At 51.9% G+C, this 21,485-nt stretch overlaps 8 protein-coding genes across 8 annotated transcripts; 5 read left to right on the plus strand and 3 right to left on the minus strand.

Moving 5' to 3' along the window:
* Window positions 1-42: 42 nt before the first annotated feature.
* BD324DRAFT_622810 (hypothetical protein) lies at window positions 43-3,552 on the plus strand. The gene is made up of 9 exons (XM_022015517.1): window positions 43-1,058; window positions 1,135-1,321; window positions 1,369-1,450; window positions 1,501-1,589; window positions 1,640-1,727; window positions 1,769-1,943; window positions 1,988-2,145; window positions 2,184-2,838; window positions 2,902-3,552. Exons 1-9 carry the CDS (start codon window positions 149-151, stop codon window positions 3,102-3,104), a joined length of 2,547 nt encoding a protein of 848 aa, XP_021871651.1. The 5' UTR covers window positions 43-148; the 3' UTR covers window positions 3,105-3,552.
* A 732-nt stretch (window positions 3,553-4,284) lies between these two features.
* BD324DRAFT_578511 (hypothetical protein) lies at window positions 4,285-5,923 on the plus strand (the record flags this gene model as incomplete). The annotated part of the gene is made up of 11 exons (XM_022013328.1): window positions 4,285-4,338; window positions 4,407-4,424; window positions 4,503-4,658; window positions 4,712-4,744; window positions 4,798-4,826; window positions 4,938-5,078; window positions 5,140-5,225; window positions 5,279-5,376; window positions 5,443-5,524; window positions 5,591-5,727; window positions 5,789-5,923. 11 exons carry the CDS (start codon window positions 4,285-4,287, stop codon window positions 5,921-5,923), a joined length of 969 nt encoding a protein of 322 aa, XP_021871652.1.
* Window positions 5,924-7,553: 1,630 nt separating this feature from the next.
* On the plus strand, window positions 7,554-8,611 carry BD324DRAFT_563650 (hypothetical protein; the record flags this gene model as incomplete). Its single annotated transcript, XM_022013025.1, has 2 exons — window positions 7,554-8,474; window positions 8,531-8,611. Coding segments are annotated over 2 exons (1,002 nt in total), but the record flags the coding sequence as incomplete, so codon positions are not given.
* A 124-nt stretch (window positions 8,612-8,735) lies between these two features.
* BD324DRAFT_622816 (hypothetical protein) lies at window positions 8,736-10,107 on the minus strand. The gene is made up of 2 exons (XM_022015518.1): window positions 9,546-10,107; window positions 8,736-9,466 (listed from the first exon to the last, which is right to left on the minus strand). Exons 1-2 carry the CDS (start codon window positions 10,001-10,003, stop codon window positions 8,863-8,865), a joined length of 1,062 nt encoding a protein of 353 aa, XP_021871654.1. The 5' UTR covers window positions 10,004-10,107; the 3' UTR covers window positions 8,736-8,862.
* A 3,112-nt stretch (window positions 10,108-13,219) lies between these two features.
* On the minus strand, window positions 13,220-14,580 carry BD324DRAFT_579213 (isoprenoid synthase domain-containing protein; the record flags this gene model as incomplete). Its single annotated transcript, XM_022013364.1, has 2 exons — window positions 13,220-13,555; window positions 13,612-14,580. 2 exons carry the CDS (start codon window positions 14,578-14,580, stop codon window positions 13,220-13,222), a joined length of 1,305 nt encoding a protein of 434 aa, XP_021871655.1.
* A 423-nt stretch (window positions 14,581-15,003) lies between these two features.
* Window positions 15,004-17,701, plus strand: BD324DRAFT_622820 (hypothetical protein). Its single transcript, XM_022015519.1, has 8 exons — window positions 15,004-15,061; window positions 15,118-15,455; window positions 15,506-15,948; window positions 15,998-16,222; window positions 16,276-16,585; window positions 16,634-16,768; window positions 16,819-16,986; window positions 17,042-17,701. Exons 1-8 carry the CDS (start codon window positions 15,052-15,054, stop codon window positions 17,573-17,575), a joined length of 2,163 nt encoding a protein of 720 aa, XP_021871656.1. The 5' UTR covers window positions 15,004-15,051; the 3' UTR covers window positions 17,576-17,701.
* Window positions 17,702-17,794: 93 nt separating this feature from the next.
* BD324DRAFT_641818 (hypothetical protein) lies at window positions 17,795-19,527 on the plus strand (the record flags this gene model as incomplete). The annotated part of the gene is made up of 3 exons (XM_022017449.1): window positions 17,795-18,242; window positions 18,295-19,454; window positions 19,501-19,527. 3 exons carry the CDS (start codon window positions 17,795-17,797, stop codon window positions 19,525-19,527), a joined length of 1,635 nt encoding a protein of 544 aa, XP_021871657.1.
* Window positions 19,528-19,565: 38 nt separating this feature from the next.
* On the minus strand, window positions 19,566-21,394 carry BD324DRAFT_656022 (hypothetical protein). The gene is made up of 8 exons (XM_022018833.1): window positions 21,082-21,394; window positions 20,890-21,030; window positions 20,696-20,847; window positions 20,562-20,624; window positions 20,356-20,510; window positions 20,071-20,297; window positions 19,826-20,019; window positions 19,566-19,770 (listed from the first exon to the last, which is right to left on the minus strand). The coding sequence occupies exons 1-8, from the start codon at window positions 21,298-21,300 to the stop codon at window positions 19,632-19,634; spliced, it is 1,290 nt and encodes a 429-aa protein (XP_021871658.1). The 5' UTR covers window positions 21,301-21,394; the 3' UTR covers window positions 19,566-19,631.
* Window positions 21,395-21,485: the final 91 nt, after the last annotated feature.

Raw genomic sequence — 21,485 nt, forward strand, 5'->3', positions numbered from 1 at the left:
AATGGCACGTGGCGAACACTCAATCCATGGCGTCAGACAATCATGGAACTCAAGATCTTTTTTGGCATTTCGATCTGTACATAGGGAGACTTGGGGGAGGAACCGTCAAGCTCGGTGTAGAAGCGCCTGTCTCCAGCCATCCTGATCTATGACTCATTCGATCCGGATGCGCTTTGCGCTCAGTCGAGCTGTACTTCCTGGTTCACCTAGCCCTTGTGTTCATCCTCGGATCTCGGTGGAAGCTACAACGGCGGCGGCAGCAGCAGCAGCAGCAGGACCATCAAGATGGGGAGCTGCAGCCATAAGCAGGCGCAGGCATTGTTCAGAGTCCGTCACCGAGGATGTTATACGAGCCACACGGTCAGACGGAGCTGCTCTGAACGAGCCCGTGGCCTCAATCAGCTGGAAGCGCTTCGGGACTAGTAGCGCACGATGTCGGCAAGACAGTGATCCAGGTATAGGCGCCTCGCACAAGGCACGGACCACGAATACAAGCGGTAATGCAGGCGCTGGATCCTCGGCTCACGATGCGGACGGTTCAGAGTCCACTATAGCTGCGCCAAATCGTCCAAGAACGCAGGATGAACGTCTACCCATTCCCGAACCATCTCCTCCATCCTCCCCCGCTTCTACCAGACTCACCACATCGTCTCTGACATCTGCTTCCCCTTCTCCTTCCTCCTTCGCCTCGTCCTCTTCCTCACCTCCCTCTTCCCCATCGTCATCATCTTTGTCCTCCGCTCCACCTCCGCCGGGAAGTTCTCCAACTCCGACTCCAACTCCGACTCTCAATCCCGACGCCGTAAGCGCTACCAAATCTGAGAAATCTCAAGCGGAAGCCGATTGGAAGATTATCCTCAAACTCGCTGAGAACATATGGCCAAAGAACTCGCCAGGCACAAAGATTCGTGTACTTGGTGCTCTCGGTCTTTTGATCGGTGGGAAAGTCCTCAATGTTCAAGTCCCATTCTTCTTTAAACAGATCGTGGATAGTCTCAACGTCCCTATCACTTCTGAGACTACTGTATGGGTTCTTGCAGGAGCGTCCATCGCCGGATGTAAGTCAAGCAGCCTCGTTATGGACCCCGTCTGTTGCTCTGAGGAGGGATGATCTGCTGACTCGCATGATTACAGATGGAGTCGCTAGGGTCTTCACCACTCTCTTCGGAGAGCTTCGGAATGCGCTCTTCGCTTCCATCTCCCAAGGCGCCATTCGAAAAGTCGCTCGAGAGACATTCGAACATTTGTTGAGCATGGACATGAAGTTTCATCTTGAGCGTCAGACGGGAGGTCTGACCCGAGCCATTGACAGAGGCACAAAGTGAGTCCGTCCGGCGTCTTCAGATTGGCTCAAGCTGAAGTTTACAGGGGAATCTCCTTCATTCTCTCGTCCGTTGTCTTTCATGTCATTCCTACTGCATTGGAAATCACGATGGTCTGTGCCATCCTGGTGAGCTACCGCCTTCTATACCTGCTGGCTCAGCTGACATATCATTGTAGTCTTGGAAGTTCGGTTGGGACTTTGCCGCGGTCACTGCTGGTACCATGGCATTATATACATGGTTCACCGTGCAGACGACTGCGTGGCGGTGAGTGAAATGCCGTGCTTTCGTCGCAAGTCTCATAGACTGTTATTCAGTACAAAGTTCCGAAAGCAAGCCAACGCAGCGGATAACAAGGGTGCCACTGTCTCTGTCGACTCTTTGATCAATTACGAGGCGGTCAAGGTGAGCTTGTAACATCTGACTGGATTGACCGATTCCTTCAGGCCTTCAATAATGAAGCATACGAGGTCAAGCAGTACGACGCGACATTAAAGACATACGAAAAGGCTTCCGTCAAGATCGCCACGAGTTTAGCGATGCTCAATTCGGGTCAAAATTTCATTTTCTCGAGTGCTCTGACAATGATGATGTTGCTTGCAGCTCAAGGCGTGGTCAAGGGTGAGTGAGCCGAGGTGAGGATGAGACTTATTATTGCTCTTTAGGCACAATGACCGTTGGTGACCTCGTCATGGTCAATCAGCTGGTATTCCAACTGTCCTTACCTCTCAACTTTTTGGGCACAGTGTATCGAGAATTGAGGCAGAGTTTGATCGATATGGAGGTCATGTTCAACTTGCAATCTGTGTCAGCGACGATCAAGGTGAATGCCGTCCTCTTGAGGTAATGTTGATTGGTCAGGACAAACCCACGACCAAACCTCTCTCACTCAAAGGAGGCGAGATCAAGTTTGAAAATGTTTCGTTTGGCTACCATCCCTCTCGACCCATTTTCAAAGATGTCTCTTTTACCATCCCAGCAGGACGGAAAGTCGCTATAGTCGGTCCCTCTGGCTGTGGCAAAAGTACGGTATTCCGACTCTTATTCCGATTTTACGACTATCAATCTGGACGGATACTGGTCGACGGACAGGATATTAAAGACGTCACGCTCGATTCGTTACGCAAAGCCATCGGTGTAGTACCTCAAGACACGCCTCTTTTCCACGCCGACATACTCCACAATATCCGATATGGCAATCTGGACGCGACGGATGAGCAAGTGTACGAAGCTGCCAGACGAGCACAAGTAGATGAGACGATTGCAAAGCTTCCAGACAAGTATCAGACTCAAGTCGGCGAACGAGGTCTGATGATTTCAGGCGGGGAGAAACAACGACTCGCCATGGCTAGATTGCTGCTCAAAGATCCTCCCATCTTGTTTTTTGACGAAGCGACCAGTGCGCTGGACGTGTATACCGAAACGGAATTGATGAGGAATATCAATGAAGTGCTATTGGGAGGAGGCAAGACGTCTGTATTTATAGCCCACCGGTTGAGAACCATCTCCGATGCCGGTGAGTTTGCATATTCAGCAAGGGTTGGCAATGACTCGAACTGACACACCATTCGTTTCTTAGACCTCATCATCGTCCTTCAAGACGGTCATGTGGCTGAACAAGGTTCTCACGATCAGTTGATGCACATCCAGGGCGGAGTGTATCGACGGCTATGGGAAGCTCAATTGACGGAGAGTACGAGTGTGAACGAGGACGAAGGAGAGGTGGAGCAAGAAGTAGTGGTCGTCAAGGGGACTCAAGATGGAAAGGAGGGTGGGCGATAAGCGTGTTTCCAGGGGGCAAGGACCTATAATTACAGGAATGACTCTAGGCGAGGGTCAGGGACTCCCAGACATTTGGGTCGAAAGGCATGGGATGCCTTTTTCGGATTAATGGGACCATCTAATTCTCATCCAAAGGTGGCATCGGGATAGACGCATAGACACGTATTCTTGCATCGCTTGCTCACATCTCGACTGATTGCGCCTCCCATCAGCACCTCGTTCAACATTTTGTGATCAGGGAGGGGTGAAAGCCGAATGTGGCACTGCGTACTGTACTGTAATTTGTTGGATCTAGACTGTACTTTATCAAGAAATCTGGATCGTGTCAACCTTGACTCGTATTCGAGCTGAGACATGGATCATAGGGCACATCCTCAACGGTGCCAGCGGACGACTTCTTAGACTGACACAATTGAATGGAGCCGGACTTATTAGTTCAAAACGCGAGGGAACATGTCACCACCTCGTCGGTCGCTGGTTCGTCAGCGCTTGGTTCCCTTTCTCGATGCATGCTCTGTGTGGTCACAACCCTTCTCGCGGGCCTCTCAGGGAAAAGATGCACACTCTCTCGATCGAACGAGCATTCGAGGACTTGACTGTGTCACGGACGAGTCTCCTCACACGAGAGATTGTGTGGCGTGGCACCTGGAAGAGCGGGCCGGATTTATGTACATATTTTCACTGATGTGAGCTGATCATCCACCGTCTCACCGCGCCATTCTGGTACTGAAGCACCGAGGCCCAGAGGAAGCGCAATGACCTTTCACTGACCCGATCGATGAAAGGACCATCGAGTGGGCCTTGAAGTATGTCAGATAATTTAGTGAGAAGTCCCCAGTCCCAGTTTCAAGGGGTCAAGCGAGAAAGCGGAAAAAAAGATGTCAGCTCCTCGTCGACTTGTCGACCGCCATCGCGATTGGCTCGTGAGGGGTCAGCGAGACAGAGTCCATGCATATAAGATGAGGAAGAGAGATATAGTTGATGGGCCCTGATGCATTCATCCATCCACCCATCCATCCATCCCTCACACTGACTATCTCTGTCCCTCTCTTATCTCAATCCTCGCATACCCCCTCATCGACTAAACACGCCCCTGGCCCGCCACACTCGACTCTGGGGATCATACACACATAGACTCCTCGTCACCTTCCCCCTCCCTACCTGTGTGGTCCATCTCATCATGGCCGTCCCTAGTACCGAGGCAGAGATAGCAGCCAACTTTGCACCAGAGGCTGTGAGCTGCAACCCCCCTGCGCCGTACGACTCTTTGACGTTCTTGCTGACGCTTCATCTCCTACATAGCGATTCTCTCTAGGATGTGTGAGTCATACAAGCCTGGACCTCACCAGGCTCGCGGACCGCACCCATTTGACTGACACCTGCATCTCCTCATTCCAGATGTTCGCAGAAGTCGTCATAGATACGTTTCTCGCTGGAATCTTGACAATGCAAGTATGGACATACTTCAAGTACCAAATGGGTGATGCCAGATGGATCAAATTCATCGTCATTGCGACGGCCGCACTGAATGCAGGGGTCACTGCGTTTATATGGGTGAGTCCAGCATGAATATGAGTAGGTCCTGTGTGCTCACAATGCACGTGCAGTACTTTATACAGTACCTCTTCGTGGAGAACTTTGTGAGTTCCATTCTTGTGGATGGGGCGGCACATCCATTGATCCGGTTGTCAAGGGCTTGTGGGCGCCATTCGCCGAGACCAGGTAGGTTGTTCTCTCATCGACATTGAGACTCTTTCGCTGACGCCTTGTTAAGATTCCTCGCCACGTGAGTCTCGCCTGCCCGTTTGTCGATCGTATCTTTTGGCACAGAAGGCTGACAGTGACCACCAGCTTCCCGGTCCTTGATTCCGTCAACTCTGGAATCGTCCAGAGTTTCTTCGCTTATCGTGCTTACCGACTATGTAATCGCAAGATCGTCATCCCCATCGTCGTCGGTATTCTCATCGTCATGTCGTGAGTCTCTCTGTCTGCTTTGACTGAGCTTGATTATGTGTTGACGGGGTTATCCACTCAGGTTCGGCGCCACACTTGCCAACTTGGTCATGTTTGGAAGTGCTGAATCCCTGTTTCAAGCTGCAGACGTCACTGTCCCTGTGCTCAGTCAGTGGCTCCGGCTGCCTCGTTACCAATTTCCCGACTCACACGTCCTTCAGTCTGGCTATGCTCCATCATGACGGCCGATTTGATCATTACCGTTTGTATCTTGTATGGTCTCACCCGATCCAGGACCGGATGGTCCCATACCGATAGGGTGCGTGGCGTTTCTCTTCTCAACCTCCATCGGTGTCTGTGGCCCACTGCTGACTCCACCCACTAGACCATCACCCGATTAGTCAGGATGACACTTGAAGCGCAGGTCCCTCCTACTCTCCTCGCCATAGCGTTCATCATCGAGTTCGGTGAGTCAATCCCGGTCAAGACAATTAGGTGTCAGCGTCGCTAAAGCTCGGGCCTCCGTCTGCCAGTCATCACGCCCGCCTCTCTCCTCGGAGGCATGCTCGAAGGTATCCAATGTAAACTCTACGCCGTTGGACTGCTGTACGCCCTCAACGTCCGTGTGACTCTGCAACAACGATTCATCGGAGACAATGAGACCAAGCAGGTGGGTTCAGACACATGTGTATGAGGACTGTCTGTTCCCGGCTGATACACGAAACTCCCAGGGCCAAGTCTTCGCCATGTCAAACCGTCCGACGCAAAAGACTCAACTCCAGATCGACGTCGAGACTGAGACGCACGTTCAGGTGAGTATTGGCCGTCGTGATTCCGCGGCGCGGCGCAGCGTGTGCAGATGCTGAGCCGCACACTTGCTTAGCGAGGCGACGGATTCTCATTCACACCTGGCCGAGTCAACAGGGTGAGTCGCACGACGATGTCTCGCAATCCAGGGGGAGCTGACGAGCGATTCATCAGGGACCATACGACGACGTTGTCGATGATAAGAAGGACCTCGAGAGCCTTGAAGAGCCCTACGGAGCGGTCCGATTTAATTCACAAGCTCGCTTGACTGAAGCTTGAGCCATAAGAGTTGACAGTAAAGATATCATTGTCGTCGTCGTCATGCTCCCCCTTCTGCAAATGTCATGTGCATCGTGATTCTCGTGTCCGTCTTAGCTGCCCCTATCTATCACATTCCAGGATCACCCAAAAGAAAAAAAGGCACCCATATAGCGCGGCGCGCGGAAGTGACGATCCTCTTTCACGCCACGCGTCCAGTCATCCCTGGTTCAGCAGAAATCCTCAAATGATCCGTGACCATGTACAAAGAATATCTCTCTCTCTCTCTAGAAGTGTGTCGATCAGTCCATCGCTGCACACCTGTTTCCAGCCATTGCACCTGTGCTAACTTTTGTGCTGCTATTGTGAGATACGGTGCAGTAAATATAGCATCGATCGACCGCCATTGTGGACCTCTTGTTGATAACAAGCCACCTTGATATGGCCATACGTCAGTGAAAATGGCATTAGGATTGATTTCCTAATGGATTAGGTTTGTGTCCCATTAACCCCTTGGGGAACATTAGTAATTGTCAATCTCAAAAGTCGCGTGTTCTTTTCCCCCGCCCCTTTGCTGCTGCTGTGCCTCTTGACTTTTATCCTCTCTCCGTCACCTGCCTCTCTCTCTCTCTTTCACTCACTCACCCCATCTCATATCTCTCTATCTCTCTCTCAGCAGCATCCCTGGTGGATACATCCCTTCTCTCTGTAACTCTCACTCTCTCACACACTCATTGTCCAAAAGACATCTGCGTCAACCCGCTGTCTCGAATCAGAAGAGTGTCCAGGTCGACCCTGACATTTCTCTCTCTCTTTTGTTCGCACGGTCCGCGTTGAAGCTGCTGGTGACCGAGGAAACGTTCATCTTTCACTCCTTTCGATCCACACATATCTTCTCTAACCTCGTCTCTCATCACATCTAGCACACCGCGCAGGACACGGGGTCTAGATATCAGGGTTTCCAATCTCTCAAAACTCGCTGCTGCTCGCTCCAATCATTCCTCAGCGAAATCCACAGTAAAAATCCTAGACAGGTATTCCTTTTGCCCTCCTTTCACCATGCACTCTACGACCTTGATCACTTTCGCCTCGCTGCTGGCCCTCACTTCTGCGCATCCATCGCCACGGGGTGTGTCGGATCTCTTGACTCATCATCAACCGCTCGCTCGCCGGGTGGCCGTCGCTGCGGGTCACAAATCTCGTGGTATCACCACTTTGCCACATCAACGTGCCAAAGGACACCTTGGACTCCCACCACCCGATGATGAGAGCAGCTTTGATCTCCACGAAGCGCCTGCGAAGCGGAGAGTCACTCGAAAGAGGAGAACTTGTACACCCGGGAACAGCGATAATCTAGCTGCGAACGCGACTATCGCCAATGGAAGCACTGGCTCTCAACCAATCAAAGTCACTTCTCCTTCCGTCTTCCACTCGGTGTCTTCGGCCATCGCCAGTCTCTCTCCTTCCGCTACCATCAGTGCAGACTCCGCGGTCTCCGCTTCCGCTTCTGCCAGTGAGGCCGCCTCTGTCGCCGCATCTGTCGCCCCCGTCTCCGCTTCCCCTGCTCCTTCTGCATCCAGCGGTGGCGGCGGCGGCGGATCCTACAATAATGCCTCATCGAATGCCATCTTCCCCTTGGGTACAGGATCCGCCAGCTGGACCACAGACCCAGATATCAGCGGAGCCCTATCCTTCGACGCCGCTCTCAATCCGCTAACAGCTGGGTCCTTGCCAACCATCACGACCGCTCCAGATGGTTCTCAAGCTATGAGCGCGACGTATCCTGCTGGTATCGTCGGACTCAAGAGCGGAGGCGGATACAGCTTCTACTCTGAGGCTGAGCACAACGGAGTCGACGTCACTGGTGCCTCGGAGATCTCATTCACCTACTCTGTCTACTTTCCCGATGGGTTCGACTTTGTCAAGGGTGGCAAACTTCCAGGTGTCTACGGTGGAACTTCCCTCGAAGCTTCCAAGACGTGCTCAGGAGGTCGACAAACCGATAGGTCTGCCTGTTTCTCCGCTCGAACCATGTGGCGAACCAATGGAATGGGAGAAATTTACAACTATCTCCCTCCAGGCGCTACATCTGCAAACCCCAACTACTGCTCTATTGCTCCCATGTCGATCTGCAACCCTGATTATGGTGATTCCATCGGTCGAGGCGCCTTCACCTTTGCTACTGGCGCTTGGACAACCATTTCTCAGAGGTTCAAGATGAACGACTTTGGTCAGAGCAATGGAGAACAAGAGTTGTATGTCAATGGAGAGAGCAAGATCCTCATCTCAAACATGGCCTACGCTCAGGAGGAGGGCACGAAGATCTACGGTATCATGGCGCAGACCTTCTTCGTGAGTAGACTGACGCCATTAGAAAACGTCGTAACGTCGTCTGACACACCTTCCAGGGCGGAAGTGATGTCAGTTGGGCTTCCCCATACGACCAGACTGCCTACTTCAAAGATTGGTCCATGGCTATCTTGGCGTAGGAAGGGCGTATGTGTGTGATCGTTTTTTTCTAAACACTTGCTCCTGCTGTGCAGAGCATCTACATTCGATTGCTCATGGGCCGCCAGGTGGATGGACGTCGCCGTTGTCAAATTCAGCGGCGTCTCTCAAACCTCGATCCTGAGCTTGTACATCATTGACATGACCCATCTTGACGATGCATCTATTTGTTGTTCATGGTGCGATCATGTGGGGCGGGAACAGGGCACTCGTGATAATTGCCATGACGGTTCTACAACAGAGCACTGGCTACAGAGTATGGTTGCGACCCGTGCAAACGGCTCCTCAAACTCTGAAGGACCGAAGATTGAGCTCTGGCGAGGCTTAACCCATTGCTCCCTTTACCAGACTGGTCAGTGCGTCTGGTGATGTCGCCTATTCGATCGTCGGAGCAGGCCTCGCTAGCCAGCGTTCTGAGATGTGGTGAAGTGGTAGAAGGAGCCTTGTCCCAGTGTCCGTAATGGCTCGAGAACCTGGAAGCAATGTTGCCATACGCTGAACCAAGCGTTGAGGCCATCCAGTTCCACGTCGACTTTGCACAGTCTGTTGGACCTCTTTTCCAAACTTCGTTGACGACACCAGAAGCCTTCTGCATTCCCTCGTATCCGTATTTTCCGACAGTCTCAAGGACATCCGAAGCGAGTGTACCGGCGGCCTTAGCTCCAGTCGCGATAGTTTCACCGAGCGTATTGGCCCATCGAGGTATATATGATGATTGCCAGTCTTTCCTTATCGAACCATGGGAACAGTACACGTAGTCGAGGCTTGGGGGCTTGTCCACTAATTCGTCCCAATTATCAAGAATACTGCAGAGTTCCTCGTTGGCTTTCTCGTGCCTGATGTAAGTAGCGTTGAGGGTTAGCCAAAAGCGCAATCACTGTATGTATTCACATGCGAATACAAGCCCTGACTCACTCGTTTCGTTCGCGGAGGAGGGCAATAACCTTGAGCCCTCTGGCACCTGATGGAGTCACGCCCATTCCGTCGGATCCACCGACAAGGCTCGTATAGGTTTCCAACAGCTGCTGAATCATCCCACTGAGTTCCTGTACTGACTGTTCAGTCTCCTTCTGTCGTGTCATTCGATCCCTATATTGTATCAAAGAGTCTTTCATGGACCACATGGGTGCAGTGGATCGTCCCGGCAGGCGACGGATGGATGTATCTTGCAAAATGGAGGCGTAAGCCTGTTCCAGAATTGCTTCGCCATCTTCACGAGCAGTGAATATGGTCTTCTGAGTATGGTTGGGGCTAATACGACAGACTAAGTTACTCTCTTTGCCGTTCTCGTCCAGAGTCAGAGATTCCGGCTCCTTCAATGAGCTTAGAGCAGGCATGAGCGGGCTCTCCGGAAACGATCCAGGAATACTCATAATGGATCCGTGTGATTGTTTGCAGAGCGTCCTGAGTCACCTTGTTGTCCTCAGTGAGTAGGATGTATTCAGGCGTGTTGGGGCAGAAGGGCGAGATATGGGGGGGTCGCCAGGAAAGCGAAGCGGGAGACTGTATTCCCCATTGAACGCTCTTTGCCACCAGTTCAAGAGTGGCGGTCAAAGGAGGGCTGTCAACAAAGGATGATCTTCAAAGTGCCACTTTTTACAGTAGGCGCAAGCGGGGCGCATACATAGCTCAGTCGATTCGAATGGATGCGTCATCGGTGAGAAGGAGGACGTTCATTGGGACAGTAAGACAGAGGCCGAGAGACTTGGGCATCAGAGGCATGCATGCATCCATTCAAATATCCGATCAGTCGACTGTGTTATCTACAGACGCCCTAGATGGGGGTCTGGAAACCACCGTCCATTCTACATCGTCCCCGGTTTGATCAGGTCTTGCGCTTCGTTTCCTGTATAACGACGAACAATCTGTGACCTCGTCAGTACCCAAGGAATCCTTGATTTGCTTTTTCTCGCTGAGCCAGTCTGCTGTTTTCGCCCTTTGGACACACAAACACTCTGGTCAGCCTGAGTTTTCAATCACGGCATAGCGGTTCTTAGATCAGGAAGGCAAGGAGGTCTCAGACTCACGGCATAGGACGTGCCAGAACAGAGATGAGAGTCTTCGCTTTCTCGTAATTTTCAGTTGATTCAAACCCAAGGATGGATGGCTCCGCCAAACTTTCAATCGCGTGTATATCCTTCGGGAGCTGTTTGAGTAACCTTCCGGCGAGATAGCTATCAGCTGTGCACTCTTCCGTAGTCAGCTCGATGAGCTTGTCCCTTCGTTGAAGAAAGGCAGCCATTATCGGTCCAGCGCGACGGAGGTTATCAGCGGAGAATAATGTTCTGTGGACCAGGTGTTGGTAGATCTCAGGCCCAATCTCGTCGCGTATCATCCAATGCTGGGTATAGGAATCGAAACCGTCATAATTAAAGATCATGGGTGATTCTGTATGACCAGTATCTTCCGACTGACCAGGAATCTCGCCACTCGTGGGTTCGTTCACAGGGAGATCTGTTGCCCAAGTGATTTTGCTTCTTTCAGACCTATAGCCTGGCTTCCTTAGCTTCCTCAGCCGTGAGACACACTGCCCTAAAGTCGTCACCTTGTTTTTTGAGCTATGAGCTTCCTGTCTATTGCTCGACATGGCTGTAAATTGTGTAGATTGCCACTGGCAGACCTTCCCTGACTTTTTGAATATCGTTGCGTCAGACAAGGGAGTCAATGGAAATATTGTACGGCCTTAAGGTGAGGCTTCAAGTACTCCAGAGCGTACTGTAAACTAGTGCTTGAGAATAGAGGAAGGAGGTCAGCTTGGCGATGGGGTTCGCCATAACGGCTTTTTGTAGCATGTTGAGTCTGATCAAATCAGAATGAGTGAGTGATCTTTGCCACCCGAAAAAGGAGGGTGTGAGGAGGCATCGATCAATGAGCGAAGGATTGTGAAACCCCAATCACTGCGAAATTGCAGGAGAAGATGGGCTCGAGGGCCATTCACATCGTCTACTACCGAACGGAGTGTCGTTGAAATGAGATGAAGGTCATTATTGAGCACACAGCATGTAAATCTAGCTTCAATGGACCATCGATGTCTCCTGAAATTGAGGAAAGGAGAGACGAATTGTAACTGCTACATGCAGTACAATCCTTTTTCCTTTCCTCGTCCTCGCAAACCATTAATCAAGAAAACGTACTAGATCTCGGAAGATGATGTATCTTGTGCTCCGGCCTCAAGATCAGTTTCCTTCTCCCGAAATGCTTGCAATCGCGACCGAACACCGTTTATCGCCGGTGCGACGGACGATCCGATCCCTTGCAATGTCGAAATGCCGGTCTCAGTGACATGGGAAGCCAATGTCATGGCACGTTGAGCGCGTTTCAACCATGAGCTCTCTGGAAGAGCCGGTACAGCCTCTCCTTCCTGATGTATCGCCTTCCAACGGCTTTCGAGATCCCTTTCGATCGCCGACTGATATTGACCCAATGTATCCCGATCCTCATCGCGCCTTGCAGAGAAACATTCCAAGTCAGGATATGAAGAAACCACCTACTAAATGTCGGGACTCACTTGTGAAGGACCATGGCTAAGGATAGAGCCTCTTGTGCCTTGTCATAAATTGGCTCTGCGTTGACGCTGTAGTTTTTGGCAAAATCAGCACGGTTCCTCAATCGTTTCCCAATCTCGTCAATATATCCTAGCTGCTCTTGATAGACTTCGGGCTGACGGTTTGGGGTCGATGTCTTGAAATCCGACGTCAACCGTTTTGTGATCTCGTTCAAATTTTGATACACTGTTAAAAGGCTCTCCCTGTCTTCTACGGTGTCAGGCCCATTGCGGGTTGACAGAACTGTCCAGATGGAATCCAGAAGCTTTTCGCGATCCTTCAAGGGCAAGGCCTGGTAGTTTGTGATCTGCGTGCGGGGTTCCACATCACTCCTTGAGCCAGGGTCTGTGTCAAAAGTCTCCTGGTCAGAATCGCAGTCGCCCGAATGGCCTGTACCAGACTCAAATGGCCACGCCGGTTCTTCTTGAGCCTTGACGTTTGACGAGCCGTCATTTTCAGTGTGCCCCATCAGGTCTGTGTGAAGGACGGATGCCGAGGTAAATGCAGCGGGGGTGTACGCTAGAGGGTTCGAACAGTCAGACGAGCAGTGGTCAGTACACTTCCTGAGAGAAACTCGCGCCTGGAGAGCAGGTTTGACAGTGCCTTTCAAAACAGGCCGACTGAGTTTTGCTTGGTTACAGAAGCTGTACAGTACCGTTCGCTGTACAGATGTTCTTCTAAGTATTTTGCGAGCGAGTGGTCAATGTGTGGAATTCAGGAGGGGCGTTCTGTCTTACAACCACATTATGTAGGGCGGGGTTGCATTGGGGGTCGCGAGGACATGTAAGGAAGGACGCAAGAGCTGGCAGAACCGAGAAAGGATCTGGGTTCACGGCCTGCATCGGCTAGGGGCGTGAGAATGACGACGTAATCGTTACAAGTTCTCACACTGCAGGCTTTTCGCAAAGACTGCCAGGTGGTGTCACATGTATTCGTAGCGTAAGCTGAAGGCCACCCTGGAGGAGAATACTGCAACCATAAACATCACAAGATGTTCTACTCGCTCCTGAGAAGCACTGTGATCCATGCAAGATGATCCGCCTATCACTTGAGCCGCTCCACAGCTTTATCAGCCAGTCCAATAAGAGCTTCGCGAGCCTTAGTCTCTGGCAACATGCCAACGAGAGTCTTGGCCTCCCGAGCGAACATTCTAGCCAGGTCGATCGTCCTTTCGATACCATCGCTCTGGCTCACGAGCTGACGAGCGTGTTCGACATCGCCAGGCTCCGAGAATCGCCGGCGTATCAGGGGTCCAAGATCCGGTTGAGTCTCCCATGCGAAGAGTGCAGGAGCAGTGGCTAGACCAAGAGATAAATCTGCCCCTAGACCTGGTTTGCCCATCGCAGCTGCAGGGTTGAAGTCAAGAGCATCGTCGACGAGCTGAAAGCAAGTCTCTTCAGTCGTTTAAACTCCTTCATTATGATTGTCCAACTCACCTGGAAGGCAATGCCTAGATTTCTACCATAGCCGTACGCGACGTCTTTCACCCACTCTCCGTCCCGTCCTCCACAGCCTCCAAGGATAACTGCGGCTCTAGCCGACTTTGCCATCAGACTGGCAGTTTTGAGATAGGTCTTCCTCATGTACTCCTCGAATCCTTTCTTGGTGGGAGCTTCTTCAGGCTCGGTTGTAGCTTTCAGCTGCATGACTTCGCCTTCAACTAGGTTGGCGATAACCGTTGCCAGTAGCTCAACGACCTCTCTGGAGCCAAGTCTGGCAAGAGCAACAGATGCTCTACCCAGGAGAAAATCGCCAGAGAGGATCGAGAGCTTGTTGCCGAACGCATTCGGTGCACTTGGTGTGCCCCGGCGCAAGGGTGAGGAGTCAATGACGTCGTCGTGCAGCAGAGATGCGACGTGAATCATTTCAGTGATACTAGCGAGACGTCTTTGAGTGGGGAGAATTTCAGGTCGATCGGAGGTTTCTATCGTGTCTATTGGATCTATTGACGAGGACGATTGAGCCATATGTGGTTGATGATGTAGTGACCGAACATGAGGATGATGTGATGAGGCAGAGCTCGTGGAGGTCGAAGTGGTCGAAGTGGAAGCGCTAGGCAATCGGAATGGCTCTGCAAAAACCATGCTGCCTTCAGGTTCGGGACCCATGGACTCTGGGTTCCAGTCGTTTAGAACCCCGCCTTGAGATGTCAACGAATCATCTACCCCTCTCCTCCAGTTATCTTCTCTAGCTTTTTGCCAGGATCGCCCTCCGAGTCCGTTCGTCGCTTGCGCCATGAGCAGTACAAGGAGCGGTCGGATATGCTTCCCTTCAGCTTGAAAGTAATATTTGGCGACAGTGTCGAGACTAGGATGAGACGAGCCCAGCAGCTTGAAGAGGGAGGATTTCAAATGTGATAGCTCCTCGGTAATGGCAGATAAGGGGTCGTATGCAGACTTCGGCATCGAAGGAGAAGGTGGGGTGAGAACCGAATGTGCAGACTCTGTGGCTTCAGCCCATGCTGTCTGGGCAGCCGCCCCACGGTCAGACGAATGTAGACATCGATGATGAGGAGAGGGTTGATTGGGAGGAGTTGAAGATCGGTGCAAACGAAGTCGAGCAGCGCACGCTGCGCTGCGCGCGGATCGAGGAATCATGGCGAGCACAAGAGAGAGGGATAAGCTACCTGACTACCCTGGCCAAAGTGCAGCTCTGGCCTTGATCGATGGCCTCGCTACACACAAAGTCGAGGATGATGATGATGGCGATCAATGTCGCGAAATTTCAGGCCTTTTCCACGAAACCACCCGACGGATGAACGATGAACGGAAGCAAAATTTTGAAATGACACAAAGGTCCGAATGACCTGCAGACAGACAGTGATGCTCAGTACTTGAACGTTGACTTTGGGGGCGACGACTCTGGCGCATCTGAGCATGGCCAAAGGTCAGTGACATCTAAAAAAGGGCTTCAAGGATATGATTGCTCATTTCACTGTTTAGGTTCAAAAGGCAAGGCCTACAAGCCGCAACCCTTCATCCCGAGCTCGACGAGAGTTGAAGTGCCGGTACCAGTGTCTCGACGCAATGTCGACGTTGACGACAGTGAAGACAGCGGCGAAGAGTCTGCTTCATCATCGGAAGATGTCACGGAAGATGAGGAAGGCGACGAGCTCACACCAGCTATGGACGCTGCTATCCTCCAGACCTTGAAGAAGATTCGCTCTGGTAGAGGGGTCTACGAGCAGGAGGATGTCATGGCTGAGGCGCTGAGAGAGGCCGAAGAAAGGGTCAAAAGTCTTGGAGGACTCGAAAAAATGAAACGAGAGGCTAAGAGCAAGGTTTGTTGTTTTCATCTTCGATTGGAGATCCGAGGCTGATACCACTTCAGCCAGTCACTGTCACTGAGCATCGTAGAGCTGAACTGCTAGCCGAACTGGAGAACGACGATACCGCTGGCCAGCCGGCGACGTACGTCGAGTCTCAACGGAAAATTCGACAAGACGCCATCGAGGCTTTCAAATCGCTTAACGATGAGGGAGATGATGAGGACGAATTCGACTTTACAGAGCGACCCAAGACAGACGCGGACGAGGAGAAGGAAGCGAAAGAGTACAGGCAGTTCCTTCTGGAGATGGGGGGCGGAGAGGATGAAGTGAGGAAGCTCTTGGGCTTGCAAGAAGACAAACCGAATCCCGAACCTGCGCAAAGCGAGGACGATTCGGTTGTGGATCAAACGTTGGTGAACAAATCTCAGGAGGAAGCGAAACGAAAGAAGACATCTAAGAAGACAAAGCAATCGAAGCAGGAGGCCGACGAAAACTTCTTGATGGAGTGAGTCATACAGCTAGCTCGTCAACGGGTCATAACTCTCTCGCTTCAGCTACATTCTGAATCGAGGCTGGATCGACCGCTCAGATCGACATGTACCCACTTACGATGAGGTTGTGGCGAATGCCGAAGCAGACTTGCATGACGACGCCGCGGAAGACGAGCCTCGAAATGCTGAAGCTGGACCCTCTCAGCCGTGGGGTGTGCTGGAGGAAGATGAGTTTGACGATAAGGCGGAAGAGTTTGAAAGCGCCTACAATTTTCGATACGAGGAACCGTGAGTCGAATCAATCTAGATGCGGGACGCGGCTAACGCCAACGCTTCTTAAGTGGTGCCGAGACCATCCATACACATCCTCGAAACATCGATACCCTTGTTCGACGGACCGACGACAGTCGCAAGCTGAAACGTGCCGCTAGAGAGGAGAGGAAGGAAGCTGAGAGGGCGGCCGCGGAGGAGAAAACGCGGCGAAAGAAAGGTGAAAAGAGGCGAGAGATGGAGACTCAGCTGGGGGAGCTCAAAAAGGAGCTTGGAGGCCGTGTTAACTGGGAAGAAGTGGAGAGGGTCTTGGAGGGAGATTTTGACGAGGACGAGTGGGAGAGAGTTATTGGAAATATGCTCGCGGAGGCTGAGGATGAGGTTGGTCGTGTCGAACAACGGATCCCAGAAGCAGCTGACGAGAACCAGGACGACGTCAAGCCTGCTTGGGACGACGATGACGATATGGAGTACGCAGAGAACGATTTGCCAGACGATGGTTCAGATGCAGGAATGAACGATGGCAATGGCGATGACGAGATGGAGGATGGTCCCATCAATATGGTGTGTACATCCTCTTTCGTACATTTCTTTCCCTGAAACTCTTATGCCAGGATGCCGATTTCATCGACATCGAACCAGTCAAGAAGAAGAAGAAAGGCAAGGACAAGGCAAAACAGAAACACAGAGAGGAACCCCAGGAGGAGTTGTCAGTGGCGCAGAGGGCTGAGAGGGTCAAAGAGGCGATGGAGGATTACCGTGCACTTGACCACGAAGACATGGTGAGTCGGTCCTCTGCATTATCTCCGGCACCTAACGCAGAATTTCTTCTCTTAGATTGGTGACATGCCCACACGCTTCAAGTACACCCGTTCTGTTCCACTAGACTTTGGTTTAACACCAGTCGAAATGCTCCTCGCAACCGATGCCGAGCTAAACGCTATCGCGGGCATGAAACACCTCGCACCCTACCGTCAGCGAAAAGGCTTTGGAAGAGCTGGTATAGGGATGGACAGGCGAATCAGAGACCTGCAGCAGAATCTGAAGGATCGTAAATGGGGTGAAGAGGCTGCTCCACAAGAGGGTGATGTCAACAAGGCGTCCAGGGGCTCGGGTGCCGACCTCGTCCCTGTCTCTGGAGACCGCAAGCGCAAGGGCAAGCGAATGGGGAAGAATGAGAGGAAGAGGGCGAGGGGTGCGGATGGTGAGGAAGCAGACGGGCCCGCGAGTGCGAGCAAAGGTCAAGAGAACGTCAGTACAATGACTGAGAAACATGGGACGGAGACCGGGGTTGGTGTCGGGGAGGAGCCTGCCAAGAAGAGGAGGCGAAAGAAGAAGAAGCATCTTGCGGAGGCGACCAACGGCGCTTAGACCCCTCGTATGTTAAAGCCTTATACTGTCAATCAATGTCATGACGGTGTGGCATGGCCATCAACGGTGTCGCGGGGGGTGACCGCCTGTCTCTCAGATAGAGTGCAGTGATAAAAGATTGCCGCCATAATTGCGCCCCTAAATTTCCGGTCAATGATTTCGGTGTGGTGCTTGGCCATGAGACGTCTCTCTTAGTACTTACCCGGTCCTCCAACCTGTATGACCAGCCGGCACCAAGGACACAGGTATCAGCGACTGTTTCCTAAAAAGGCTCCTCGGATCGTCACTCTCTCCTTACTTCTTGCCCTCCTTGTCCCTGTTGGTTTGCTCACACTGAGTCTCATAACCTTTCTCTCTTCGTCCTATTCTCGACCTTGCCTCCCGTTCTCCCTTCAGCGAATCTCAACTTCAGGTCATAGGCTTCTGTCCTGCTCTTCCATACCAGCCCCTTCTAGAGCAGGATTCGAGTCTGTTGAGACGATGGGAGAGGCGTCGCATATCCTCAATGGAGCTGGAGGTGAATCTGGCAATGTTGATCCGGCGAGTGCAGAAGCTGGTGCTGGGAGATTTGCTGGATTCCTACAGAGCCAAAAGGAGGCGTTCATGGATGATCTACGCAAGAGCAACTTGAATGGCTGGACGATAGCCATGGGTAATGAAGCTGGAGGTGAGTCTGGTGTATCGTCTTCAAATCCCCCCTGAGCTTACGACCCGTTCAGACCTTGACTCGCTAGCATCGTCCATTGGATTCGCCTACCTTTCGCAGACGCTGAAAGCTGAACGATCTATACCTCTCAATCTCACTCCCTCTTCCCTCATGCGCTTAAGACCAGAGAACCTCTTAGCATTCCAAAATGCTCGCATACCGCTGTCTACCCTCTTTCACCTAGAATCCATCCCGGACCCCTCTACCCTCGTGAGGCTCGGCGCTAAATTCGCGCTGGTCGACCATAATCGACTGCTCCCCGCTTTCAGTCATCCTGATCTGACAGACCCCGTCGTGGCTATCATAGACCACCACGAGGACGAGCATCAACATTCTTCAGCCCTCATCCGAGAGATTGTCGTACCTACTGGAAGTTGCGCTTCTCTCGTTACTCGTCACTTTGAGCCATGGTGGACAAAGTCATCTTCTTCACCGGCTGGACCGGCAGGCTCCCCCATTCCTCCGGAGCTCCCGACGTTCCTGTTGAGTGCCATCCTCATCGACACGGCGGGTCTGAAAGCGGGTGGTAAAGCCACTCAAAACGATACAGACGCAGCTGCGTTCTTGTACCCGCTGTCAACTTTGGCCAGCTCCTCAAGCTCGTCAGAGACGGCAGCAGAAACCCTGAACGAAGCGTCACCCATTGCAGCTTTGACGACGCAGCTCCAAGACGCCAAATTCAATGTCTCAGACATGTCAACCAACGATCTTCTCCTGAGAGATTACAAGCAATATACTCTTCCAAGTGCGTCTAGTGACTTTCCTATACTACAAGTTGGAGTGTCGACTGTTCCTCTCGGGCTCAAACCCTGGCTCGAACGTGATGGTGGATGGAACAGGCTTCTACAGGGCGTGGACGAGGAAATGATCCAGAAAAATCTCGACATCGAAGGTGTCCTGACATCGTACAACAACAAGAACGGCAAGCACCGCAGGGAACTGCTGCTGGTCGTGCGGACTGGAGGGGCGGTAAAGGACGCCAATACTGCCAAGAGGATGGTTCAAGACCTGACGTTAGGTCTGGAGGGAAGTGTAGAGATTGAGCTCAAGTCGTGGGACAAGACGTCCGCACTATTCAGTAAAGACGGCGAGCTAGACACCTCGTTTCGCGTTGCCAGGGTTTGGAAACAGGGCAATGCTAAGGCGACAAGGAAGCAAGTGGCCCCATTACTGGTGAGTGAGAGGATCTGTCGGTGTTCAAGCTGACCACGCGCTGTAGAGGGATCTTATTGCCAAATTACATTAAAATAGAGTACAGTTGGTTGTATGCAAATGACAAGACTTACTGCTACAAACTTGACTCTGTCGGACTCTCTATTATCTAAGCAGCATCCCTGGAAGAACTACAGCTCAATTTCTGCCCGCACATTCCGCCCGATGGCCCCGGATGTAGACCCAGTCGGCTTTTTGACATTCTCTAGAGCAGTACCTGGCCCAATCGCAAAACTGGCAGCGAATGGTCTGTGACGACAAGCGGGGATTCATACACCTAGTCAGGCGAGTCATAAGCGAGGAAATGTCAGACCTGGACAATTTGAACGTACCACCTGCACACTGGCTTGCCACCCCATCGATCCACGGGCTTTGTACCTCTGTTCCTTTTGAACCATTCCTCACGCTTGATCTCGTGGATCAACTGAGGCTTGTTGTATGGGTTGTCCCTCGTCGTGCTCTTGTAAGTCATGCCATTTTTTAGGCACAGCTTGATAGATGCGTCATTACCGCTCGTCGGATCTGCCTGAGTCGCAGCGTCAGCTAAACGAGAGAGACATCATGACTGTCGTCTCACGATGACTAGTGGACATCCACACTCCTCTATCGCGAATCTAAGGACTTCAGTGAATGCCTCTGATATCAATCCCTTGCCCCAGAGCTGCGGATGGATTTCGTAAAATAGTGAGCCGTATACGCGAGCAGCGTCCATCTCGGCGAAAGTAGGATGAGTCAGGACCTTGCCCTTCCGGCGCATTCCAACGATGCCCGGCTTCTCGATATGTAACTCGAGACCAAAATTACCTGAGGACGACTGTCAGCTTTCCCCGGATTTGAGTACTGAGAGTTTGTAGGCGCTCACCGACGTATCCCGCTTTGTCAGTCTCGAGCAATCTATTTCTCAGCATGACGCCTTTTGGCGGACCGATCTCGAGAGCGGAGGGATACCGGAGAGTGATGGCAAAGATGTAGTCGGTCTTCCAACCATTATTTTCCTTGTCGCTGATCTGGGGAATACTAGTCACGACGTGAGAGGCCTTCACACAAGCGACAAGGCTGAGGACGCACCTGGACCTTATGTATCGGGTCAGGAAGCCAGTTTTGATCCATGACATATGAGGCTGGCCATATCTGCATCTTGTTAGCTCTGTATTGACGTTTTGTCACGCCGTGGACTCGATGCGGAGCGAAGCGAAGCTCACAATTGCGTCCGGTTGACTATCGGCTCTGTTTTGATCTTGGTGATCATCTTCAGGTCTCCTAACTGGCATTGACGCAGGCGCAAGCGAGGTGTAAGCAGCTCTAAAGAGCGACATGACGGTGTCCACAGGATATCCAGCTCCGCTGGGGAAGACTGTTACTTCAGCTCCTCGCCCTTCTAGGGGGGTCGTCTCACCTCCAGCAGAAGCATCGGATTCGCCTTAACCGTCCTAGTCTCTTCTAACAGCTCAGCATCTCGTGCGATCCTGACTTCACTGTCCTCTTGCTCAGGAGCTCCAAGTTCATCTGGAAAAGCATTGAGCAACGGATTGACAGCCTAAAAAAAAGGTATTAAAGCTCATCCTTGATGCCAATCGGGAGGGCTCACGATCCCCGTCGAGCTTTTCTTGGCTGCCGATTTCTTCTTCTTTTTCTTCTTCTTAGACTTGCTTGTACCTGCTAAGGCCAGTGTCGCTCCATCACCTTGATCCTCTGAGTCTGTCTCTTTGCCATCTGAACGTTCCAGCTGTTTCTCATGCTCAAGTATGATGGCAGAGTGCTGTGCCGTGTCGTCAACAGTGAGCTGCTGCAGGGCCTTCTCCACCATCCTTATTGCCCGACCGGAGCATAGAGCACAACGACGCAAATGAGATAAGCAGGCGGAGGATGGCTTCACGGGCTGGTGAAAGCCTGAAAGCTGTCTGTAATGACCACAAAGTCATGTTCGAGTGTGGCCGAAAAATCACACGCCTCGAATGTGGCGGCAGACTAGGATTTGTTGGCGCTGAAGCT

This window comes from Kockovaella imperatae, assembly GCF_002102565.1.
Source record: "Kockovaella imperatae strain NRRL Y-17943 chromosome Unknown BD324scaffold_5, whole genome shotgun sequence".
NCBI classification, from domain to species: Eukaryota; Fungi; Basidiomycota; class Tremellomycetes; order Tremellales; family Cuniculitremaceae; genus Kockovaella; species Kockovaella imperatae.